At 44.7% G+C, this 25,422-nt stretch overlaps 1 protein-coding gene across 6 annotated transcripts in view; it reads right to left on the bottom strand.

Moving 5' to 3' along the window:
- The window catches only part of B4GALNT1 (beta-1,4-N-acetyl-galactosaminyltransferase 1), a 613,238-nt gene that overhangs the window by 38,918 nt on the left and 548,898 nt on the right, over positions 1-25,422 (bottom strand). For all 6 annotated transcript variants that reach the window (XM_086966472.1, XM_086966503.1, XM_086966477.1 and 3 more), the window contains exons 8-9: positions 11,286-11,381; positions 10,207-10,397 (exon numbers count right to left, since the gene is read on the bottom strand). In XM_086966472.1, coding sequence (XP_086822598.1) covers positions 10,207-10,397; positions 11,286-11,381 — 287 coding nt within the window. The remainder of the gene's footprint in view (positions 1-10,206; positions 10,398-11,285; positions 11,382-25,422) is intronic.

Genomic DNA, 25,422 nt, shown 5'->3' with positions numbered 1-25,422 from the left:
GGCACCTGGCCACCTAGTCTGCCACTTGCCTCTGGCATTCAGTTCCTGCTTGATCCAGCCTGATCCAGTCACACCGCCACTGCCTGGGTTTTCCCACTCACCATTCTTCTTTCCAACAGAAGCCCCACCCACCCCAGGTCCTACATAATGCAGGCCGCAGCGCAAGTTCACTAGTAGACACCGGGGCACCAAGCCTGCCATTTACTTGTGGCCTCAAGTACCTGCTTGTTCCAACCTGGACCAGTGACACTGCCACAGCATGTGTTTTCCCGCTCACCGATATTCCCGTTAACAGATGCCCTGTCCTCCCCCAGGACCTTGTTAATGCAGGCAGCAGCATGATCACATGATCACACTGGTGGGCACCTGGGTACTTAGTGCCACTTGTCTGTGGCCTTCAGTTCCTGCTTGTGGTAGCCTGATCTAGTGACACCACAGTTGGCTGGGTTTCTCACCATTTGTCCTGCCAACAGAAGCCCTGCCCACCCAGGGTCCTTTCCAACTGTGCCCTTCTGCACCTGTCTGAGCCTAGACTATGCCCACCACCATGACCCCTGGCCCCCCCGCCCCGCCCCCACAGATACACCATGACCAAGCCCTACACCCTCGACGCTGCACAAAACACTGCGGTGACCCACGGTCCACGTAGGACCATTCACCTGCCCCCACTGCCACTTCACCTTCTATTGCACACACCAGCCCACAGACTGCTGCACCCAGAGCACACCACAAACCAAACAACACGTGAACAAAAACACCAACTTGCATGTGCCCTTCTCAATAAACGCTCACTATGCAAGCACGCCACAAGAGTTGGGACCTCATCTCCACCCCCACGCCTGACGTCCTCTTTCTCACTGAGACCTGGCTCAATCCACCTCTGCGTGTGACATTGGCAGACCATTACCCGAAGGAGACAAGATCACCAACCACAACTCCATCAGCAAGCCTGGTGCCAACATATACAAGGAATCCATCCAATGCACCAGCATATATGACATTACCCCAGCCATGAAACACCATGGGACAACTTAACTTCCGAATCCAAACAGACCACAAAACCACCATCAGGGGTGCTACTGTCCACTAGGACTATGTCCAGCCTTCTGCAGCTTCATCGCCCCATCGTCATAGACTCCAACAACTACATTTTCCTCTGCGACCTCAAGTTCCATCTCAACCAACACAATGACATCAATACTACCAACCTCCTCAACAGCATTAACAACATATGACTCATCCACATCACCATGCACACCACATGCCACATGCTAGACCCACATGTTCACCTCCAGTGACCTCATAAGGTACAGCTACACCACAAAACTTGCCTAGGACGAGCACTCTATTGTACACTTCAACATCACCAGCATATGGACCTCCACTCCCGTCTGCCTAATGCCCCCCACCACAGCTGGAGCAAAGTCTCAAAGGACATATGGATCAACGCCCTCAACACCACCCACCCAAGATCGCCAACATCTACAGGAACTTCAAACCCTAGCCCAAGGCCATTGACATTTTCAAGCAACACAACAACCCGCTACCACCACAACATCCTACTTACTGAATGGAGCCAGCTCGCCCCACAGGAACTGCCTCCAACATGAACTCGGTCCACTCAGGGGCCCCAACCAACCCATGCCCTCAGCACATCTTTAACCTAGGCGAAGCCAGTCAGCCATGTACTCACCACTTTGTTCAACACCTCAGTTGCCACGGCCATCATCCCTGAGGACTGGAAACATGCAAAAGTCAATGCTCTACTAAAGAAACTATCTGCAGACACCAGCAAACACAACAACTACCGACCCATTTCCCTGCTCCCGATCCCAGCCAAAGTATTAGAAAAGGCAATCAACCAACAACGCTCCTCACATCTGGACTTGAACCTCCTACACAACTCCTCCCAATCCAGATTGCACAGAAACCACAGCATGGAGGCAACCCGTCATTGTGGCTACTGAATACATCTGAGCCCTACTCGAGGAGGAGAGACCGTGGCTCTGATTCTCCAAGACCTCTCAACAGCCTTCGATACGGTCTCCCACCACAAACTCATCACAAGGCTGCACAGCATGGGCATCCAAGGAGCCGCTCTCAGATGGATCCCCTATTTCCTCACCAGAAGAACGCAAAAATTCTGCCTTCATCTCAGAACCGAAGGACATCATCTGTTGAGTACCCCAATGATCCTCACTCAGCCCCACCCTCTTCTACAGTTACATGACATTTCTGGCCAGACGCATCAAAACCCACAGACTCAACATCCTATCCTACATTGACAAAACACAACTCATCCTCTCCGAAGACACCACCAACACCAAGAGCAACTTCCACAACTGCATGACAGATGTCACCAACTGGATGAAGGACAACCGTTTGAAGTTCAACAAGGACAAGACAGAGGAAGTACTGATTTTCGGAAACAAAATCTCCCCATGGGATGCATCATGGTGGCCCTCAACACTCTGGCCCAATTCTTCCCCAATGACCACGCCAAGAACCTAGGCATCATTCTGGACAACAAGCTAATCATGATGACTCAGGTCAACTTCCTCCTCCTGCTTCTTGATCTGGCGCATGCTTCATAAGATATTCAAATGGCTATCCCAAAGCTCAAGACGCACCATCAGCCAGGTCTTATATCCTGCCAACTGAACTACTGCAACGTTCTCTACGCAGGGATTGCAGACTAGTCCTGGATCTCCCTAGACCTTGGGCACTCGCAAACATTTGTACAGGGGCCACAAAGTATGGTCTGCGGTGTGACAGAGGGCTTACTGATGCCAGCAGGGTGGAGGTAGGGGTGCAAGTGAGTCATGGATTATGTAAGGTGGCCATAGGGGAAGCAAAGCATGTACATCTAGTGGCTGAATCTGAATTGCACAACTTGGAGCCAGAACACCTGAAATCATTCCTGGCCTTCCCCCTGGCCAAACTATGTGCTCCTTGGCAATTTTTTTCATTTAAAAAAATACCTCTCAAAGGAATGATAAAGTAAAACGAATCTGCATGTTAATCAAATACACTTTTTTGAATTTTAAGAAACCTAAACCTATTTTTACATATTTGATGCAAGATGTCTTTAAAAATAAAGGTGTTCCTGAAGTTAAGTGTTGCAGGACACCACCTAAGTTACTCCATAACCTCAGTTTGCCTGCAAATAAATGCTTTCCCGTTTATTTAAAAAACATTCTAAATATTAGCACTCAGCAAGTAAACAGCAGCCTGTGCTGCTGTTCACCAGGCCGAATGTAAAGGTCAAGAGGGCCATAAGCAGTCCCGGGCTGTACTTTGACTAACTCTGACCTAGACAAAGCCACATCACTCCCTACCTCAGGAAACTGTACAGAAAAGATGCCAGATAAAGCTCTTGACCCATGCATACACGGCCCTACACAGCTGCGAACCCGCCTTCTTAAACTACCGCCTGAAATTCCATCAGCCCCCCAGACACCTCTGCACTGCATCAGTTTTTCTAGCCCTCATCCCCCGTATCCGACGTAGCAGATGTGGAGGTCGCTCCTTCTCCTACCTAGCAGCAATGATGTGGACTGAGCTACCCTGTTATCTACAGACCTCCCCATCTCTTTGAGAGCTCAGAAAGTCCCTGAAGACGCTGCTATTCGGCTAATCAACTGGACCCTGCCAGTGTCTGGATACCCTCACTGGTAACAAGAAGCGCTCTATAAATCTACTGATTGGTTGATTGATTGACTACAACAATGGTACTGCAGTGGCCGCTGTTCCCTGGTGCTGTAGCGGTAGTCGGGTGGCCGCAATATGCTTGGCAGGACTGCTGCAGTCCTGCCAAGCATATTACGAGTTTCCTCTCTGCCACGGTTTTCATGGTGGTTGCTCCTCCTTGAAAACCGTGGCGAAGAGGAAACAAAGGTGGCCCTACAGGGTCCCCTCGTGCCTGTGCCATAGGGTGCATGCTGCCCCCTGTGGGCATGCAGCCCAGTTCCTGCACAGCATGGACTCTGCAGTACATGCCATGCAGAAACTGTTTTGGTGTACACATTGCGGTGCCCATTTTCAAGGGCACCACCATCGGAACTTAAAAAAAAGCCCACCAGACACGAGAAATACTCGTAATCTGGCAGGCCGCATGACCACGGTTTTGGCGGTACAGTAGCGGCCGGACCCGGCACGCAATGCCAGACTCTTAATCAGGCCCCGAAAGTCTTGCGCCTAATTTTGGTTTCTCTGCAGCTGTGTTAACGTTTTTATCAACAGTCCTGAACAAAGGGTGTTACAGTAGTCCAAGTGAGATAAAATTGTAGCCTGGACAACTTTCTTGTGAAGTTGTTCGGGGTGAATCGGGAATACTATTGCATCCCCCATCCAATAACATTCTAATATCATCCATCACAGAGTGATACTAGATCTGTTTCTGTGCAGCGGGATGATCTGAATCCCACTTGGGTTTCATCAAGCAGTTTATTAGTCTCCAAACTACTTTTCAGTTGCCAGTTACCAGTATTTTTGCAACAAAAGGCAATCTGGAAATAAGTCTATAGTTTGATTGTTAGAGAAGGTCCAATGAAGGTTCTTTTTAGAAAAGGGATGATTTGAGCATCCTTCCACTGTTAGGGGCAGATCTGCTATGTTAGCACCTTAGCTGCTTCGCAAATATCCCTCCCCAGTGCTGCGCTGTCCATTGGAACTAGTGCTGAATGGACGTCCAATGGTCGTGCGCAGCACTGGGGAGGTAGCGCTCGTGACGACCGTTGGCCGTCAGCAGCGCTTAAGAGGTTAATTGACATATTACACAGATTTGTAAATATTGGTGCCAAGGTTTCCATTACCTGGTGGAAACAGGAGGTAGGACAAGGATATATTGGCTATCCAAATTTTATTGTTAGCATTGATGCTTGTACGGTATTCATGTGTAATGTTTCAAAACATGACAGTGTCGAATGAGGGTTTATAAGAACCATCTCCCCAAACTTATTGCAGTTGAAATTTTTACTGATGTAATTTATATTTTCATTAAGAAAACTGAGAAAGCTTCACACACGTCAATGGACACCACAGGCTCTGACCTGAAGGAGGGGAAACATACGTCTTTTAATACTGTACTGAGCATCAGAAATTTTAATTTAGTAGTAAGTTTTCATAGTTCACCTGCACAGTTTTTTTTAATAAGTTTTCAGTTAAAAATTTTCATTATTTGTATCCTCCTTGGAAAACGTTCTTCTTCAACTTTGCTCTAGAATCTTACAGCAGTTTTTAGTAGACACCAATCTTGTGGTGTACCAGGGGATTAGGGAGTGCGTCTTTTTGTAGCTTTTTATTTTTTGTGGGGTGATAGACTCCAGCGCACCAGTGATCCATCTAACAGTCACCTTTGCCAGCTGGGTTCCATCCCCACTGTTCTCCCTGCACAAGGGAAGGCGGTCATTCAGGGCTTCATTAAATGCACACGCCGTAACTTATGATTCTGAGTGTCCAATCAACTGGGGCCTTGTAGATCATCTTGGGCTATGTTGTATTTTAACTTTCATTTGGAAAAACTAATAGTAGTCTGACCATAGCAGATTAATTAGAATTGCCACTGTCAATGAGTCGTTTCTCACAACGACTCAGTCAATAAGATGTACTTTCTCGTGTGTGGGGGGAAAGGACTCGTTGCTCCAAGTTTAATGCTGACATGAAATTAAGTAAATCCTTCATATCACAATTACTCCTAATGTGCCACCAAATATGGAAATTCCCCATAATACATACATTGGATGATTTTAATAGATATAGGGTAACAAAATCTGCTAAGTTACTTCCAAAATTGGAGCAGTAAGTATGTGGTAGGACAAGTAGTGGTAGCTTTACACAAAAGCAGTGTTTCTGCCTGGTTAAAATCTGTCAAGTCCCCCTATGAGATTTTTAGGTGCGACCGGTAAATTATGCTAGGCCCCGCCCCCCGTTTCTCCTAATCATCTTGTACCCCACAAGGAGTGCAGCATGTAGGTCCCTGCACCTGACCATCCCTTGACCAAAGTTTCTGTAAGTTATAAGGGGAAATTTCCTTTACCCTGCATGTGTTACTCCGTGTGCCATTAGCCAGCATTTTTTACACCGCAAAATCTTTTACAACGCAAGGCTTTACACCGCAAACTATTACAAAACATTCCCCAAAGTAACGCCCCGGTGGAGTTAGAATAGTAAATTGGGTTGTAATGGGGAAGGCGTAATGGACTGCGTTGTAAAGCCCGGCGTTGTAAAAGTTTTTGCAGTGTAAAAACTGTGGGGTAATGGCACGCAGAGTAAAAGTGTGTGGGGTAAAGTATCCTATTTGTTATAACATTTCTAGGTTCTCTGACTCCAGGAGGAGAGCAGTCTCCTCTGCGTGACGATTCACTGAGTGACAGTTAAGTAACACGCCCTTTAATCTCGGGTCTGATGTTACACTACAAGCCTCCACTTTATATTCTGATGTGGCACTTTATCTGCTTGTTACTCCAGTTAGCTGGTTTAATTTCTAATACATTTTAAGTTATTCCTGTCATAAATACCTAATATGAGGGTTTGAATGGGAAGCATGTCTGGCACCTGGCGCTTTCAGACCGCTTACGGGCGAAGATGAGTTTGCCTTTGGCACGATTTCCACATGCCAGTTGCGTGCCCACTGAGCTGACACCCAGCTAAAGCTTCTAAATCAGGGTTTCCCAAACTGTGGTCCGCGGAGCCCCAGGGGTCCGTGAGACATTCCCAGGGGGTCCGCAGGACTCGAGTGCCTGTCGTAGTGAAAAATGAAACACCCTTGCGTCCTCACAGCACACAAGAGCTGTGAATGTTGGCGCAGGGGCGGCGAGACCACAACAATACAATCGGGAGGTGGGGGCAGCGAATGGGTAGTGGGCAGTCAGGGAGGCGGGGCCGCAGGGGGCACAGCGGCTGGGGAAACAAGTGGCACAGAAGGCAGAAGGGCACAAAAAAACGAGTAGAACAGAGGGAAGAAGGGCACAAAAAACGACAGGCAGCAGGGGGAAGACAGCCAACAGCAGTCACAGACACAACAATGAAAATACAGGCAATACAATAAAAGCAATGAAGCGTTGAAAGGCACATGTGTATAGGTTACCGTTACTTGGCAGGCAGGTAAAAATAGATGCAGCCATGATCAGCAGTAGGATTTCCGTGCTGCTGTCTGATTGCTCACTTTCCACAAGCCCTTAGATGAATTATGTGTGCTGTCAAGCTTTCATATTCAGACATATCAAACTCTTATTCTGTGTAGCCTTTGCAGTTTGTTGTTGGCAAGGGACGGGCAGTGGGCATCCTAACAGGAGAGGGTCATGTCAGGTGCCACCCGAGGCCTCTCTGAAATATGCCTTAACTGCACTGCTCACCCCTTGGTGGTAAAATGCTGTTCTGCTGTCTGTGACTAAAGATTATGTCTAACAGGGGTTTATGGTAATTGGCATAGTATTGTTCCATGATCTCACTGAAACAATATGCCTCCTGTACAGATACCTTCCTGCCATCTCTTGCACTTCCATGATGAACTCCTAATATAGACCTTGAATTTGCTCTGTACACTGGACTCATCGCTTTGTGCACTATCTTGTTAGAATTTTCACAATATTCGTTGCTCCCTGGGGCATGTCTTTATTATAAAATGCTTCATAATTGTATAATATTTTAGACCTTCTTAAATTGTGAATAGGTAAAAATGCTAATAATTCACAAGCATTCAACCTGTCGCTGTAAGGAAGGGTCACCACTCCAAGGCTCTGGAATGAGAACATAGAGGTGCTGCTATGGCTGAGAGCAGGAGACTTGTACCACTAAATAATATACTGCTGCATGCATACATGTCCATGTCAATAGACCCAATTCAGGCTGTCTCCCTCTTGAAATTGCCTCTGCTTCAAACGGCGTTTTTAACCCCTTCCATGCTGGTGACGAACCCCAGCCGTCATGCACTACGGTGCTCGTGTGCTGATGACGGCTGGGGCTCGTCATGGCCCGCCCCTGTTCGTTTGTTTACCGCACGGGGGCGGAAACGGGCCAGCAGGGAAGGGGTTAAAAAGAAATTTAAATTGTACAAATTGCTTGGGGTTCCCCGGCTTCCAGTAGTGATTCAGTGGGGGTCCTCGGGAGTCAAAAGTTCAGGAACCATTGTTCTAAATAGTGGAGTGGTGGGCAGCACTTGGAATACTAGCCCACCGAAGACCTCCTAAAAGATGTTGGGGTTACCAAAAGAGCCCAAAAACAAATGCCCACCAATAGTCTGCTTTTTGCATCCATCTTGGGCACTTCAGAAAATAAAGTGCACTTATTGATTTGTCATCAATCGTTACCTAATCATAAGTTATATTCCCTTTCCACACCAGTTTAAAGGTTAACATACACAGCCTCAAGCTGCAAGAAAGGCAGAAACCTATGATATATAATATAAAAATATGTCACATCTAACATTGATTACGTTTACGCTCCCACTTAGAGTTGAGGTCTTGAATTCTGATGTGTGGGGTAACAGATTTTATCAGGTGCATTAAATATCCCACTCCTGTCCAGGGAAATCATAATTGGGCCCTTAATGGCCAAAGGACCACACAAATATATATGTATCCAGGGCCCCACAAACCTCAGGTTAGTTCTGGGTCACATATGCCCCCTATTCTTTCGGGTGAGTTGTAGTTTCACTCCTCCAGCAAGTGTGTTCTCCTCTCTTTCTCAATATCCGTATCAATTCTAAAGGATCATATTTTCGTAATGCTGTCTGTTATGAATCATTGTAAAGCGCAACGGGCCAGATGTATGAAGCTGAAATGGGTTCGCAAACGACGAAATTCGCAGAATTTTGGCGTTTGCGAACTCATTTGAGCAAAATGGTATGTATGTAGCAAATTTCAGTGCAAAATAAGGAATTGCAAATTTGAGATTCCTTATTTTGCGATTGCATTTAAGGAATCTCAAACTTTGCGATTCCTTAAATGCAATGTATGAAGCAAAAAAATGTGCTAATTGTCCTTAAGGAATCCCAAATTACCACTAATTTCAATTTGGTGGTAATTTGTGAATTTCTTGAAAAATGCCCATTTTTGCATTTTTCAACGTGCCATGTGATGCACATACATACGCTTAGGGCATGTATGTGCACCACATGTGCACCCATGCTTACTTCAGGGGTGCAACAGGGTGTCCTTTGGACACCCCTGCATCCTTGAAATTATTCTCAATTTGCGATTTGCAAATTGCAAATCGCAAATTGAGAATAATTTCACATTCATTCTTATGGGCCTCCTGGCCCATAGAAATGAATGGGAAATTATTCCTTAATTGCGATTAGCAATTTGCTAATCTCAATTAAAGAATTTTAAGAAATCGCTAAAAACTAGCGAATTTCTACATACATCCCATTTTGCAATTCTCAAATAGCGATTCCTTAAAAATCGCTATTTGAGAATCGCAAAAGTGTATCTTGATACATCTGGCCCAACATGGAATGGAATGAGACTTATATTGCGCGAACTTAGCCCGGGGGCATCAAGGCGCATAGCTACATGGAGATAGGGACAAGCAGGCAGATACTTAAGCTCTCAGCTCTGTTTCACAATGAACGCATATACCATTGCCATGTTTCCTCCTCTAACTTGAACCAATCCCTATCTGTCTTCACTGCCTGAAAATACGTGTTGCATTTATTGCATGCCTAACACCGAACCTTATGGACTCATTGAGCCCAACTGATAGTACCTTTTGAGCACTTGAGGCCTTTTTAAGTGTATAAACCTGTACTCTGCATGGATATATGGATCCAACCATCCCCGTATTTTCTAGGGGGTAGGAAGGATTTCCCCGCAAGGAAACGGTTCATGTATGTGGAGAAAATAACATATTTGTGTTCATCAAAGCTAAGCATGCAGATAGTATGGCTGCTGTAAACCCACAAGAAGAATAAAGTCCTGGAAACAGACGGTTCCTTGGTGACTTATAGTTTTATTCGTTTTCAGTACCTAGTTGTAGGGTTGTAGGGTTTTATGGAAATTCCCGGAATTGAAAAATCTAAAAAAATAGTAGGCGTAAGACCACTAAGTTTTTGAGACTAGGGATTTTAGAGTCTCTGTTTGCCCAATAACTAAATGTGATTTTTTGTGATTTTTTGCAAAGTGCCAGTGGTTGTCTGCAAGGCTGAAATGTTTTCCTTTTGGCTCTACTTTCCTCAGTCACTGCACGTACCAACAGGTGACATACCTTCCCAAAAGGCATGAAGTACTGCTCGATGTGAGGGCCCTCCACCTTCTCGGGCTTCTCGCTGTCATCCGCAATGATAATCGTGACCGCAGGATAAAACTTCCGGATACTCTCTATCAGCGTCCGCAACTTGTCATAGCGAAGGAAGGTTTTTGTGGCAATTGTGACCAGCGTGCTGATGTTATATTCCACTGGAGAGTGGGAAGGAAGAGAAAGGGAAAGTGTCTGAGAACCACAAATGGAAAAGAGATATTTTACATTTAGAAAGATGGTCTCCATTCAAACACCTTCCAGATAGTTACTGGCCGATGCAGAAATTAGAGGCTTACCTATATGTTGCAGACATTCCAGCTCACTAGGTGCTACCTTGTGTCACACGTAATTAGCTAACATCGCAGGGCCACCTGCTGAGGAGCCGATATTACACAGTGTGCACACAATTATCTGAAAACCCTTGCACAGAGCAGGTGTCCAGCTAATTGTTTGGAGGTTCTGCTAAGCTGATGTCCCTTACAGTAGCGGCTGGTATGAGGGGGGAACGGTAGGGTGCGGAACTGACAACAAATAAACATTATTATGCTGCCCGGCGCTCTTTTCCATGTCCTTGCTGCAGCACAGGCTCCCAGCCTCCCCTGCGGCCAATCCTGATGCTGCTCTTATGTTTGAAAGCAGCTTATGGATTGGCCTGAGCGCTGGGATTTGCACTCCCAGAGAGACTAGGAGCCTGTGCTTGGCCGTCTCCAACTCAGCAATTCAGCTGGGTCGGCGACGGCTTAGTGCGCATGTTGATTTGGTCGGCCTGAGACAGCCGGCCAGACCAACATCTGCCCTTGAAATGGCCCTGCCCTCAAAACTCGCCCAGCCCTCAGAACCGTATCTGGCAATCCCTTAATGTTACTAAAGGGCAGTAAGCTTTAAAAAGAGATGTTTATATTTTCTATGCAACAAGCTATTTCTTTTTATAGGAGCATTGGTTTAATCATGCAAAGAAAATCTCTGACATTTGCATCTGCCCCTCTCCCATCACAGAATTTAAGAAAAGTTTAGCAACAGAGCTTGCTTCACTGCTTACAACTTACAGCTGGAGGAGGATCCTGGATTGTACAGCTTTGGTGTAGCAGGATTCCGGACTCGGATGCTGAAGGCTGTCCGATGATTCTCAGTCTCAAACTGCACTGGAAAACAAGAAAGCACAAGAAGTGGATATGAAGGCCCTCTCGACCGACAAGCACCGTCCGGTGAACTAGAAGATGTGCTCTAGTGATTAAAAGGTCTGATCTAGGGTTTGACGGCAGAGTAGTCTTCATCGAGATAGTAGTGGACAATTACCTCCAGCATCCTGTCAGTACTCCCCCCAACCCCACACAAATTTCGAGATGAACACTGGCCCAGGGGTAAACTCTGTACAGCAAAAGGAACTCTTGTAATGGCAGCTCTTTATAATGTACTAAAAGTTTGGTGGATAGCCGCCATTGGTTTTCCTAGATGCTCAACTAAAGTTTTACAATTTTTCTTTTTCAGAAAAACCCCCAAAGGGTACGTTTTTTTCCGCTAAACAAAAAAAATGACCCCCCCATACCCTGGGGGTTTTCACCCAGGGTATGGCGGTTATTATTGTTTTATTCCTGTCCCTTATCACCAGGTTTTTCCAGCCCTTGACGGATATAGTGCCAGCTCGATCTGAAGGTATTGGAGCGCTTTACATGAGCATCAGTTATATTACACAAGCACACATTCGTTTTTTGTTTTTGTTAGGTCTCGCGTTGGCGTTGCAGCGCAAAGCACTGCTCCGTCTCTGCGAGAGATTTTGTAAGAGGACTTTCAGAAAAGGGCTTTAAGCCCTGCCCCTCATTTCCATTGGCTGGTTTCACTGTTTATGGTAAATGGTGGCCTGCAATTGGAAATTAGCTTTTTGGGTTGCCTCCCTTTGCCCTTTTGGTCCGGCCCGCCCAGACTGGATCGCCTGCTTCACGGCTGTCGTGAAGACTTTTCTTATCTGCTTGGTTATTTCTCTCTTTCAGGGTCTTTTTCTTCTCTGCTGCCTCCCTTTCTCACTGTTTTTCCGTCTCTCTCTCTCTGAGTCTCCGCTTTCCGTGTCTATCTGTGCCTCACCCTCACTCACGGTCGGAGCTTGATGATGACAAGAAGTCCCAGTCCACAACTGTTTGTTCTGTATACTACTGTGAAGGTATTTGTACCTTCAGGTGTGTGTGTGTCCGTCAACAGCGCCCATCCCTTGTGCATTTGGATGTGTGTTTAGCACCTCCGCGTGCGTGGTACAACTGTAGCTTTTGTGCGCAACCCAAACTCTAAATGGGTGTTTTTATCATTCGATTTATTTTAAATATTGCAGATTATGCTTTGTGTGTTCCTGCACGTGTGACTGTGTTTGCCTAGCTCTGTGTTCGTTACACGCTTTTCTATGCATCTGTGTTACTATGTATGCTTTATTGCAGGTATGACACTACCCTTGTAATTGGGTGTGACTACCTTTGCAGTGTGTGTGTGCGTGCACACTCATCTGGGTGAATGCGTGTATATGTGCATATCTATGTATATCACTGTAAGACTGTCTACGTAACAATGTCTATGTATCGTCATAGAGGCTTGTGCCTGGCGGTAAATGTATTTTTAAAAGGTTTTACTATCCCGTCGGGTCCTTATTTGTATGTTCATAACTCTTTGTACGCCTCATAGATGTGTCAAAGGAGTAGTCTTAAACTATTATCTGTATTTTGCCTCCACTACCTTTAGATTCCATATCTCCCCTAGCGCTGTGAGGCTCCCAGCTGCCTGATAGGTGCTAGACAACGCATAACATGGCGCTGCTTCATTCTCTTTGCATATAATATTTCCTTTGCTCTTGTTTTCTCACTATCTTTCATGCTCCCCTCGCCTCCTTCGGACCCCTGTTAGTGCTTTAAATAGGTCTAAGAGTAATCTGAGCGCTACCCATATTACCAGGATATCCAAACACCAGTATAAATCGTGAAACTGCATGCAATACTATGGAGCTATACCAATGGCTGAAGTATGTAAGACACAATTAAATAATCCTTGCCTTTCCCCTTGGTGTTTGAAAAAGGTTAGGGGTTATCTAGGTACTATCCTAACTACTAATATGAGATAGTATCAGTATAAAGCAACTGGCAGTAGTTACTAGCGCTACAAGGCCATAAAAGTGACAGAAGTGCGCTATGCAAAACCAAAGTAACATAGCAAGAAGAGAACCATCACCCCTTCTCTACTCCCTTTGTGCTATAAGCATTCTAAACGCTACGCAAACAACACGACCATGACATGACATCAGGATAAAATGACCGGCAGCAGTCGCTAGTGCTGTGAGGCCATACCAGTGGCAGAAGTCAGCTATGCAAAAACTAAACAACATAACAAGCCATGTAGTTGCATCCCTTCTCTGCACCCTTAGCATCTTGACTAGGAGCATTCTAAACACTACGACAGAGCGCTACGAGGCCATACCTGCGGCAGAAGAGCGCTATGCAGGCAGCAGGTAGCACCCCAGAAGAAAACCAGTGCACAGTGGACTCACCAGCACAGCCCAGCAACCGCCCCAGCAGCAGGACGAGCCTGGCTTCCCATTCCATGCCCGAAGTGTGTGTGCTGCCGCAGTGCAGGCCACCCCTCCGAATGAGACTCTGTAGCTCCCCCAGAGGAAGCGCCAAGTGTCTGCCAAGCACCTCTGCTCCCCCCAAGCTGGCTGCAGGCGCTGCAGACCACTTTTACTCAAACGGAGGGAAGGACAAGAAAAGAAAAACAAGCATTGGAAATGCAATAGGTCTCGCAATATGAAAGTTGGAGCTATTGGTCTTATAAATGACATTTTTTTTATTTATGTGTTTTTTTAAAATAGCTAAATAAATAGCTTTGTCATTTACAATGCCAATAGTTATAACTTTCGCATATGTGACACCTCTAGCATTTGTAATGCAACATGTTTTGTATTTACGTGACTTAGAAGTATTGATATTACAAATAACAATGGCTTTTAACTTTATTAAAATAATTAATACGTAAATAAAAGTGATTGTATTTTATAATGGCAATAGCTTAAACTTTTGTAAATATCTTTAGTTAAGATTATGTTCTATGTATTTTATTGTCACGAAAATCCAAGAACAGAAGTGAAATATTAACATCTTTTTTGTCATTTGTAATAAAGCTTGAAACATTGAGAGAACATATTTGAACCAGTGATGCTGTGGTGATGCTGAGTGATGCTGTGGTTGCACTGAGTGATGCTGTGGTTGCACTGAGTGATGCTGTGGTTTAGCTGAGTGATGCTGTGGTTTGCGCTGAGTGATGCTGTGGTTGCGCTGAGTGATGCTGTGGTTGCCCTGAGTGATGCTGTGGTTGCGCTGAGTGATGCTGTGGTTGCGCTGAGTGATGCTGTGGTTGAGCTGAGTGATGCTGTGGTTGCGCAGAGTGATGCTGTGGTTGCGCTGAGTGATGCTGTGGTGGTGCTGAGTGATGCTGTGGTGGTGCTGAGTGATGCTGTCTGTGGTGGTGCTTAGTGATGCTGTGATGGTGCTGAGTGATGCTGTGGTGGTACTGAGTGATGCTGTGGTGGTACTGAGTGATGCTGTGGTGGTGCTGAGTGATGCTGTGGTGGTGCTGAGTGATGCTGTGGTGATGCGATAGACAGAGTGAGTGCGATAGATTGATAGAGGGAGGGTGATAGATAGAGGGAGGGCGATAGATAGATAGATAGATAGAGGGAGGGCGATAGACAGAGTGAGGGCGATAGATAGCGAGATAGATAGTGAGGGTGAAAGATAGATAGACAGATAGATAGAGTGAGGGCGATAGAGTGAGTGCGATAGATAGACTAATAGAGTGCGGGCAATAGATAGATAGACAGATAGAGTGAGGGCGATAGATAAAGTGAGGGCGATAGATAGATAAAGTGAGGGCGATAGATAAAGTGAGGGCGATAGATAGATAGAGTGATGGTGATAGATAGATAGAGTGAGGTAGATAGATAGATAGATCAGCGATTGAAAAATTCATTCGACCGCTCACATTTGCGAGTCAGATTAATTCAGGACGAGCTATTTTTAGGTCCTACTCGCCCTTTCTGGCGAGTTGGAATGCAAACTGACACTTGACCTCTGCCTCAGAAAGCAGAGGAAATGTAACACAATAGTAAGATTTAAAGGCATCTTTATTGCTCACAAAGTAAATGAGCAATAAAAATGCTTTTAAATCTTGATAATTTGTCCCATTTTCTCAGCTTTCAGAGTTAGAGGTCAAGTGCATTTCAGTTAGGTCAAGGAGATTTTGTAGGTTACTAGACCTGCAGGTCTAGTGCATTTTATATGATTTTTCGAGCCCTGTAGATAGATAGATAGATAGATAGATAGATAGATAGATAGATAGATAGATAGATAGATAAATAGAGTGAGGGCGATAGATAGAGTGAGGGCAATAGATAGATAGAGTGAGGGCCACAGATAGATAGATAGATAGATAGATAGATAGATAGATAGATAGATAGATAGATAGATAGATAGAGTGAGGGCGATAGATAGATAGAGTGAGGGCGATAGATAGAGTGAGGGAGATAGATAGAGTGAGGGCGACAGATAGAGTGAGAGCGACAGATAGAGGGTACAGAGCAGGAATATCGCCGCAAAAATATCGCCTAACATAAATATCGCCGCAAAAATATCTACAGGAAGAAATATCGATGACAAAAATATCGTCTGACCAAAATATCGACAGACAGGTAAGTAATATCGTTAACATTAATATAGTTGTAATAAATATCGTTTACAAAAACATAGTTTACAATAATATCGTTTTTTAAATAATTATACGTAATGTAGTGTTTTTAATGATTATTTTTAGTCAAAGTAGTATTTTTAGTAGTATATTATTATTTAATAATGTATTTTCAGTTGAATTTAGTATTAATAGTTCCGTAGCGGGTTGTGGGTTTATAGGGGAGTAGGGTGGGAAGTAATTTAAATATAATGAAATAATACATTAATTAATGTTTTAAATGAATATAAATAGTGTAATAAATAATAGTTAATTAATTTCAATTAGTTAATTGAATAATAATTATGTAATTAATTATGTTAATTTTTAAATAATTTTTAGGTGTGTGTACAGGATTTTTTTAGTGAAAATGTTTTTGGGTAAAGGGGTATTTTTAGGGTTCAGGGTCAGTTTTCAGTTTTTGGGTAAAGGGGTATTTTTAGGGTTCAGGGTCAGTTTTCAGTTTTTGGGTAAAGGGGTATTTTTAGGGTTCAGGGTCAGTTTTCAGTTTTTGGGTAAAGGGGTATTTTTTGGGTTCAGGGTCAGTTTTCAGTTTTTGGGTAAAGGGGTATTTTTAGGGTTCAGGGTCAGTTTTCAGTTTTTGGGTAAAGGGGTATTTTTAGGGTTCAGGGTCAGTTTTTAGTTTTTGGGTAAAGGAGTATTTTTAGGGTTCAGGGTCAGTTTTTAGGTTTTTGGGTAAAGGGGTATTTTTGGGTTCAGGGTCAGTTTTCAGTTTTTGGGTAAAGGGTTTTTTAAATATAATGAAATAATAGATTAATTAACGTTTTAAATAAATATAAATAGTGTAATAAATAATAGTTAATTAATTTTAATTAGTTAATTGAATAATAATTATGTCATTAATTATGTTAATTTTTTAATTAATTTTAGGTGTGTGTACAGGATTTTTTTAGTGAAAATGTTTTTGGGTAAAGGGGTATTTTTAGGGTTCAGGGTCAGTTTTGGGTTTTTGGGTAAAGGGGTATTTTAATTATATATATGTATTATTGTTGTTATATAAAGTAATGTGTAAAATTAATTTATATGTCCACATTTATTAAGTTTATAATTAAAAAGTGTAGTAAATTTGTTTGAAATAGTTATAAAATAAAAGTAATGTAATGTATTTTGTTAATAGTACTTATATTTATTTATTATTTAATGTAATTTTAATTATTTTAAAAAGTCGATATTTTTTACATCTATATTAATTACAACGATATTTTGGAGTCAATATTTATGTACTTACCTGTTTAAGTATAGGGTGTCGATATTTTTGTAAACGATATTTTTGCAACGATATTTATGTCAGCTATATTTTTGTTATCGATATTTTAACACCCTACCAGATAGAGGGAGGGCGACAGATAGAGTGAGGGCGGCAGATAGAGTGAGGGCGGCAGACAGAGTGAGGGCGAAAGTTTTGGTTTGGAGTGAATTAGAGTAATTGGTAGTTTGTGTATGAAATGCAGCAAAAATATATCCAATCATCTGAAATGTTAATGTTTTATTCATAATTTCATTAGTACATTTTAATTTTAATTTTAATGCCAAGAACGATAAAAAAATAGTGCCAGTTTGCAGTGTTATTATTATTATTACTTTATTTCGGCCAATTTGGCCATAAAAGTCGCATACATACATAAAAATCAAACATTAATATAACAATATTTAAGAAAGTGTTGTACGGGCAAGGAATAGTTTTTACAATTCATTTTTTTTAGGGATAATCACGCAGTATATTTCATTTCAAGAAATTTTTAAAAGTTATGTTAAAAAATATTACAAATGTAAGGGTTAAATAAACATATTCCCTTTTTGCAACTCAAAGACAGTGTCCTTGTTTTTTACGGATTATGTAAGCAGAATATAGAAATTTACTTATACTAAATACAATGAACTGGGTTGAATTGCTTTTCATGATCCTAAAGGCTATTGAACAGGACCTAGTTCCCAGAAGGTTACACATTGGTTTCAGCCATTTCTTTCTAGGTTTCATGTATGCGCTACAAACAAAAAACATGTGAACCTCATTCTCAGAACAGTCATTGGAGCACATAGGGCAACACTCGGTTTTAACAGTCAAGGCTCCCAGTCTTTTTTGTGCCCATCTTTCAGTGTTGTAATTCAGCATAAGTATCCCATATCTGAACTTTAGGAAAAGGGTTTTTGCAATGGGTGGCTCAATCTCGTCCAGGAATGGTTCGAAACAGAACTCGTCCTTAAATGATAAGAAAGCCTGGACTGCGGAACCAACACTAATTCCATCCACTAGCTTCCCACTTATGTGGGTCCAGAAGGCTCGCTTAACTACTAGTTTGGAAAAGGTAGGCATTTTGTCTGGAGTCTCCCACATTGAATATAGGCCCAAGAGTGTAAGCCATTTTTTAATGTGCACTAGCCAATGGATGGAGTTAAAAGAATCAAGCGACATCAATTCTTGCAGGCCATTTCTATAATCTATCAACTCAGGGGTAGTCCAAAGCCTAACCCAGAATAATAATGGCCTTAAGATAACTAAATGATCTGTTCTCCTAAAGTTTAGGTCAAGTTGGAGGGGTAAAAGGGGTGTACTAATAGGAACCCTTACAGAAGCCCGCATGAATTTATTGTCCAAAATTTTAAAGCTATTCTTTGCCCATGGGCCCCATATCTCTGCTCCATATAGCACTGCAGATTGTATTTTAAATTTAAAAAGTTCTAAAACCGGGGTTACACTTTTGCTTGTACTAGAATTCATTTTGCATAAAATTGGTTTGACATTTTGGGCGTATGTTATCTTACTTTTCTCGATTTGGGGTTTCCAGCTTTGCTTGGAATCGAGTACAACACCCAAATAGGAAAAGTTATCCACAGTATCTAGTTTTTGGCTGTTCAGGGTCAAAAACCCTCTGTCTGGCATACTGGGATTTAATGACATGCATTTTGTTTTGTTTGCATTGATTTCCAAGCCCTTTGTCTGGCAGTAGCAGCTGAAGGAGTTAAGGAGTGCCTGGAGGCCCTTTTTTGTTTGGGATATGAGTATAGTATCGTCTGCAAAGAGCAGCGCAGGCACCCTTACACCATTGAGCTGTGGCGAATCATTAACACAAGCATTTAAATAATCAGGGACATCATTAATAAACAGAGAGAACAGGGTAGGGGCCAGGACACATCCCTGGCGAACCCCACGTTCAATGGGAATGTTACGTGTCAACTCGCCATTTGGGCCCCACCTAATGTTTGCGAAATTATCAGCATGCAGCTCAACTATTTGGGCTAGGAGGCATCCTGGTAAACCAATTTCTTGCAAGGTTTTCCAAAGTAAACTGCGTGGGACTAAATCGAATGCAGCCCTCAGGTCAACGAAGGCTACATACAGGTGACCTTTTTTCAGCTGCACATATTTCCAAATCAAACAGCAGAATCGAAAAATTTGGTCTGTTGTGCTGGTCTTACTCCTGAAACCAGCTTGGAATTTGGAAATTATATTCGAAACTTCAAGCCAATCGTTGATTCGGAATAGCAGGTGTTTGGCGTTTAATTTTTGGAGCGTGTCCATCAGACTAATTGGTCTGTAATTGGAGGGTATCAGTCTATCCCCCTTTTTAAATATTAGCACAACCTCCGCTGCCCGCCAGCTGTCTGGAAAGTTGCAATTTGAGGATAAGGCGTTGAACAAACGGTTCACATAGGGGGCCCAGACGTCAACTTCGTGTTTGTAAAGATCCCCCGGTATTTTGTCCGGACCAGGGGCTTTAGAGTTTTTAAGTTCGTTGATCGCCCTTACTGTCTCTTCCAATGTGAAGTTGAGGGGTTCAATAGGGGGGGGGGGGACCTTAAGCTCCATTGGCTGTCACTATCGTATTGCTTGTAAAGATTTGTAAAGTGAGTTACCCAGGTCATCTCATCCAGGAATACATCTTTCACAGCTCTCCCAGCATGCCCCCCGTTAGCCACTAGCCTCCAGAAGCCAACATTGTCATTGGTTTTTGCAGCGATTAGCATTTCGGCCCAGATTGATTCCTCCCAAAGTTTTTTGGATGTTTCTAATGTGCGTTTGTATTCCACCCTTGCAATTTTTACTTCTTCTTTTGACTTGTTTTTAATGGCAAGCAATAAGTTTGATTTAGCAGTTCTACACGAGTGGTCATACCATAACTTTCCGTGGTTGGCCACTCTTGGGTTTTGCTGCTTCTTTCTCGGCATTTTTGATAGATGCGTTTTTAGTTCGGAAAAGAAGACTTTGTGTAGATCGATAAAATGTTCAAAGTGTTCAGGTAAGAAGGCGTAGTCAGCTATATGTGCAAATGTTTGTTCAAAAAGAGAATAAACCAGCGCTAAGGCATTACCATCCGCCAAAACACGTGGCCATCTTACTGCACGTCTGTTGTTGTTTATGTGGACGTCCTCACATAGGCTGACATGGGTGGATTCAGTTGTAATTAAAGTGGTGTCACTAACCATGCTCATGTTGATGTAAAGTTCCAAGGGGTAGTGATCACTTTCCCCCCTGCTTACTACTTTCAAATCAATCATAAAGTGCCAGATGCTAAGAGAAACAAGTATAAAATCTAAATTGCTTTTAGCTTTAGAGAAGGTTGGTTGTTTTTGCAGGTCCGATGGGAGACGGCCATTGCCTGCTCTAAGGCCGTGGTCTGCGGTAAGTCTTAATAGCTGGCTGGCCAATGTGGAATATTTAACAGATTTGGTGGTTTCGAGCTGGGGGATGTTGTACGCTATGTCCTCATCTTCGAACACATCAGAGATGCCCAGGACAGGTTCAAAGTTACAATTTAAGTCTCCTCCCATGATGACCGGGGCATCTCCAATTACATCTTTCAATAGGAGATCCAGGGCTTCAAGTGTTGTTGACACCTTGGAGTGACTAATCGGTCTGTTATAAACATTGACGATGTACCATTCGTCGCCACACGGTGGAGTGACCCTTAGGACTAAAATATCAGGAGAGCCTTTATCAACAATTTCAACCTGCATGACCAGGGTGATTTTTAGCCAAATTAATAGACCCCCTGATGGTCTTCCTCTGTCAGACTGAGCTGCCTTGATACCATAAGTTTTATATCCTACCCGGTGAGGAACTTCTATAGCCCAAGTTTCTTGTAGTAGACAAATGTCACAGGTGTCAATATAGTTTGCCCACTCAGGGTCTTTTAGGTTCTTACAGACACCTGCGATGTTCCATGATAGAATGAGTAAGCAAGGATCAGTGCTCTGATTGACAGGGGGGGAATTGACTACACACTGATTAGGCAGGTTGCCTACCTGCAGATTTGTTATATCTTTCTCTGCAACCTTTGCTTTTTCTCTAACTACAGTAATTAATCTCCCATCCCGACCACCCTCAGCTGTGCAACAGCGTACGTTTCCAGCTTTGTAAAGTGATTCCGTTTTCTGGGGATCTGGGATAGTCCTGTGCAGCATATTCCTGTTAGTCTGGTCATCATCGTGCAGTTGTAGGACATTTTTAGGTTTGGAATTGCCTTTGCCCAATCTACAGAAGGTGTCATATAATTCATAGATACAGTCAGGCATAGTGGCAAGTCAATCCACAGCATCTAGGCAACTAAATCTATTGAAGGTGGGAATGCCAGACCACATATTATAATCACCATGTCTAGCTAAGTTTGGAGCACCAGACCACATATTGTAATCACCATGTCTAGCCAAGTTTGGAGCACTGTCATAATACTGGTTGACAGGGTTCCACTTGGGGCCGTGATGGATAGGTCTTGGTGGAGGATAGAAGAATGATAGGGGTCTGGCTTCAATAGGGGGATTCACACCGTACGATTTCCAATTGCAGATTTGTTCAGCACTCTGGGGTTCTTCAAAGGATATGACAATACAATCGCCCGTGATTGTTTTTGCCGTTGGCCCTACCCATGGTACCCTCCTAACCATAAGGATCTTACTTTTCATCTGGTTGGGAATGGGTTTATATTTATTTAGCCAAAAAATCACTTTATTTTTTAGCGATTGAAAATTTTCTTCGTATTGACTATCCAGTTCTGGCACCCCTGTGAGAACAGCTACAAATGTACTAGCGTCTGGTGGCAGATCTATGTACCCTCCTCTAAAATTATTGCGAGTGTGGTTAAACTGGTGGTTTGGCTTATGGGTGGTATTTGCAAAGGATTTGTCAGGCAAAGATTGGATGCCTGCGGAAGTAATGTAGGGGTAAGCAGGGGGATTGGGTTGAAGTTTGTTTGGGGCTAATGCACTCTGGTTGGAAGAGTGGGAAGAAGAAGGAATTTGTGGTAGGGAAGTGTTAGTATGGACCTGATTTTTCTGCATGGATTTGCTAGTAGTATTTACAGCTGTGGAAGTTGAGGGGGTTGGATTCGATTGGGTTTTAGTGCTAGTTGATTGATTAGCATTTGTATTACTTGCTATCCCCACCTTTTTTTGCTGCACATCCAATAGACTAATATGTGAGTTTTTTGATGTAACCGGGACGGGGACTGGAGCTTGCTGGGTGACTCTAGGCGCTTCAGTACAGTTGAGGCTTATGCTTGAAAGAGTGATAACACTTTTCTCAACTTCGAGAAGCTGGTTCTCAATACCAGTTAACCTAGTTTCTAATGGTTTGAGTAGTCTCTTAAGCGTCTCCCACACTAGTTTTAAAAATTCTTCCCTTCCACCATCTTGTTCTACCATATCACAGGAGACTCTTTGCCCCTCACTACCTAGATGATCTGACATAGCAATGGAGATTTGTTCATCTATGCTGTTGTTAGTATTGTCTGCATTTACTAGTGCTACATCGTGTACAGAGATCTCAGATGTTACAGTAGACATGTTTGGAGTTCCACCCTTGATGTTATGACTAAGTGCTACTTTAGCTTTTTTCCTAGCGAAAGCGGTTGGATGTTTGCGCTTTCTTTTATGCTTTGATGGTGCTTTGGCGGGTGATTTATTTTTGGTAGACTCTGTTTCAACTGGCAGCCGACAGGTAGATGATCGGCTTATGTTAGGTATCATCTCTACTGGTGGCTTACAGGACGCCCCATCTGGAAGGACCTCAACACTCTCCTTTGAGAGAGTCAACTGTAATGGGCTTCCTGACTCGGCCCTAGCCGAAGGCCCATGGGGTTCGTGAATGATAGGAGGAATTGATTCCTCTACTATCGAGTGCACCTCGGCTAGGGCTATAATTGGTTTTGGACCAGAAATGCGTTCAGGAGTTTTGGAGGTAGCAATGCTGCCTAGGGAGGATTTTTTCCTAAGCGCAAGTTCAGTTGAAAGCCTCCTAGCACATTCGAGTTCAGTTGATACTTTGTGCTGGAGTTTAGTTATTTCATTATCAATGGAGAGGCTGGTCCTGGTGATAAAGTCGTCTAGGGTGCCTGTAGCTTTTTTGGAGGTCTTGGTTGCCTTGCTCCGAGTATGCTAGCTGCAGAGACTCAAAAAGATAAAACCAAGAGAAATGGCCCGGTCCGGTCTTAAAACGGTCTCTAACGGCCTAAAACGGCCCTGTCTTTGCCCAGTCTTAGCCCGGGCTGCGTCCCGCGCTGCGGGAGTGTGATGTTGTTTTGAAGCCTCAGGAGGGCGGGGGGCGGGCCAGCAGGGAGAGCGGACCGGAAGCTCTCCGTCGGTCTAGCAGGGACTTCTGGGAATTGAAGTCCCCGCACGCTCGCAGCCCCGCTGCAGCCACACGCCCGGTTCCGCTTTCTCCTTACCGCTTCTGTGCTCCTTCCAACAGCAGATGTAGTTCCCTCCTCGAAGCAGGCGATGGGGCACCCGCGGAGCGGGTGCGCCGAGAGGTGATGGTCGCGCCTGGTTGGAAAACGGGTAAGCCGCTAAGACACGCTGGCAGTACTGGCAATGCTGTGATCCTCTGTTCGCTTTGGTGCAGTATAGGTAAAGTGTCCCACTCGTTTTGGGCTGCTACTGTTAATTTGAAGCCTCAGGAGGGCGGGCCAGCAGGGAGAGCGGACCGGAAGCTCTCCGTCGGTCTAGCAGGGACTTCTGGGAATTGAAGTCCCCGCACGCTCGCAGCCCCGCTGCAGCCACACGCCCGGTTCCGCTTTCTCCTTACCGCTTCTGTGCTCCTTCCAACAGCAGATGTAGTTCCCTCCTCGAAGCAGGCGATGGGGCACCCGCGGAGCGGGTGCGCCGAGAGGTGATGGTCGCGCCAGGTTGGAAAACGGGTAAGCCGCTAAGACACGCTGGCAGTACTGACAATGCTGTGATCCTCTGTTCGCTTTGGTGCAGTATAGGTAAAGTGTCCCACTCGTTTTGGGCTGCTACTGTTAATTTGAAGCCTCAGGAGGGCGGGGGGCGGGCCAGCAGGGAGAGCGGACCGGAAGCTCTCCGTCGGTCTAGCAGGGACTTCTGGGAATTGAAGTCCCCGCACGCTCGCAGCCCCGCTGCAGCCACACGCCCGGTTCCGCTTTCTCCTTACCGCTTCTGTGCTCCTTCCAACAGCAGATGTAGTTCCCTCCTCGAAGCAGGCGATGGGGCACCCGCGGAGCGGGTGCGTCGAGAGGTGATGGTCGCGCCTGGTTGGAAAACGGGTAAGCCGCTAAGACACGCTGGCAATACTGGCAATGCTGTGATCCTCTGTTCGCTTTGGTGCAGTATAGGTAAAGTGTCCCACTCGTTTTGGGCTGCTACTGTTAATTTGAAGCCTCAGGAGGGCGGGGGGCGGGCCAGCAGGGAGAGCGGACCGGAAGCTCTCCGTCGGTCTAGCAGGGACTTCTGGGAATTGAAGTCCCCGCACGCTCGCAGCCCCGCTGCAGCCACACGCCCGGTTCCGCTTTCTCCTTACCGCTTCTGTGCTCCTTCCAACAGCAGATGTAGTTCCCTCCTCGAAGCAGGCGATGGGGCACCCGCGGAGCGGGTGCGCCGAGAGGTGATGGTCGCGCCTGGTTGGAAAACGGGTAAGCCGCTAAGACACGCTGGCAATACTGGCAATGCTGTGATCCTCTGTTCGCTTTGGTGCAGTATAGGTAAAGTGTCCCACTCGTTTTGGGCTGCTACTGTTAATTTGAAGCCTCAGGAGGGCGGGGGGCGGGCCAGCAGGGAGAGCGGACCGGAAGCTCTCCGTCGGTCTAGCAGGGACTTCTGGGAATTGAAGTCCCCGCACGCTCGCAGCCCCGCTGCAGCCACACGCCCGGTTCCGCTTTCTCCTTACCGCTTCTGTGCTCCTTCCAACAGCAGATGTAGTTCCCTCCTCGAAGCAGGCGATGGGGCACCCGCGGAGCGGGTGCGCCGAGAGGTGATGGTCGCGCCTGGTTGGAAAACGGGTAAGCCGCTAAGACACGCTGGCAATACTGGCAATGCTGTGATCCTCTGTTCGCTTTGGTGCAGTATAGGTAAAGTGTTATTGATAAGGTACCTTAAAGCATCTGGAAAAACAAATCCGTTTTCACATAACACTTTGCAATTTGAGGCCTTTTAACTGTTCCCCGGCTCAAAAAATTGTAA

The sequence above is a fragment of the Lissotriton vulgaris genome, chromosome 1_1 (genome assembly GCF_964263255.1).
Source record: "Lissotriton vulgaris chromosome 1_1, aLisVul1.2, whole genome shotgun sequence".
NCBI lineage: Eukaryota > Metazoa > Chordata > Amphibia > Caudata > Salamandridae > Lissotriton > Lissotriton vulgaris.
The sequence above is the reverse complement of the archived record's forward strand: the minus strand, read 5'-3'. Positions and strand labels throughout refer to the sequence as shown.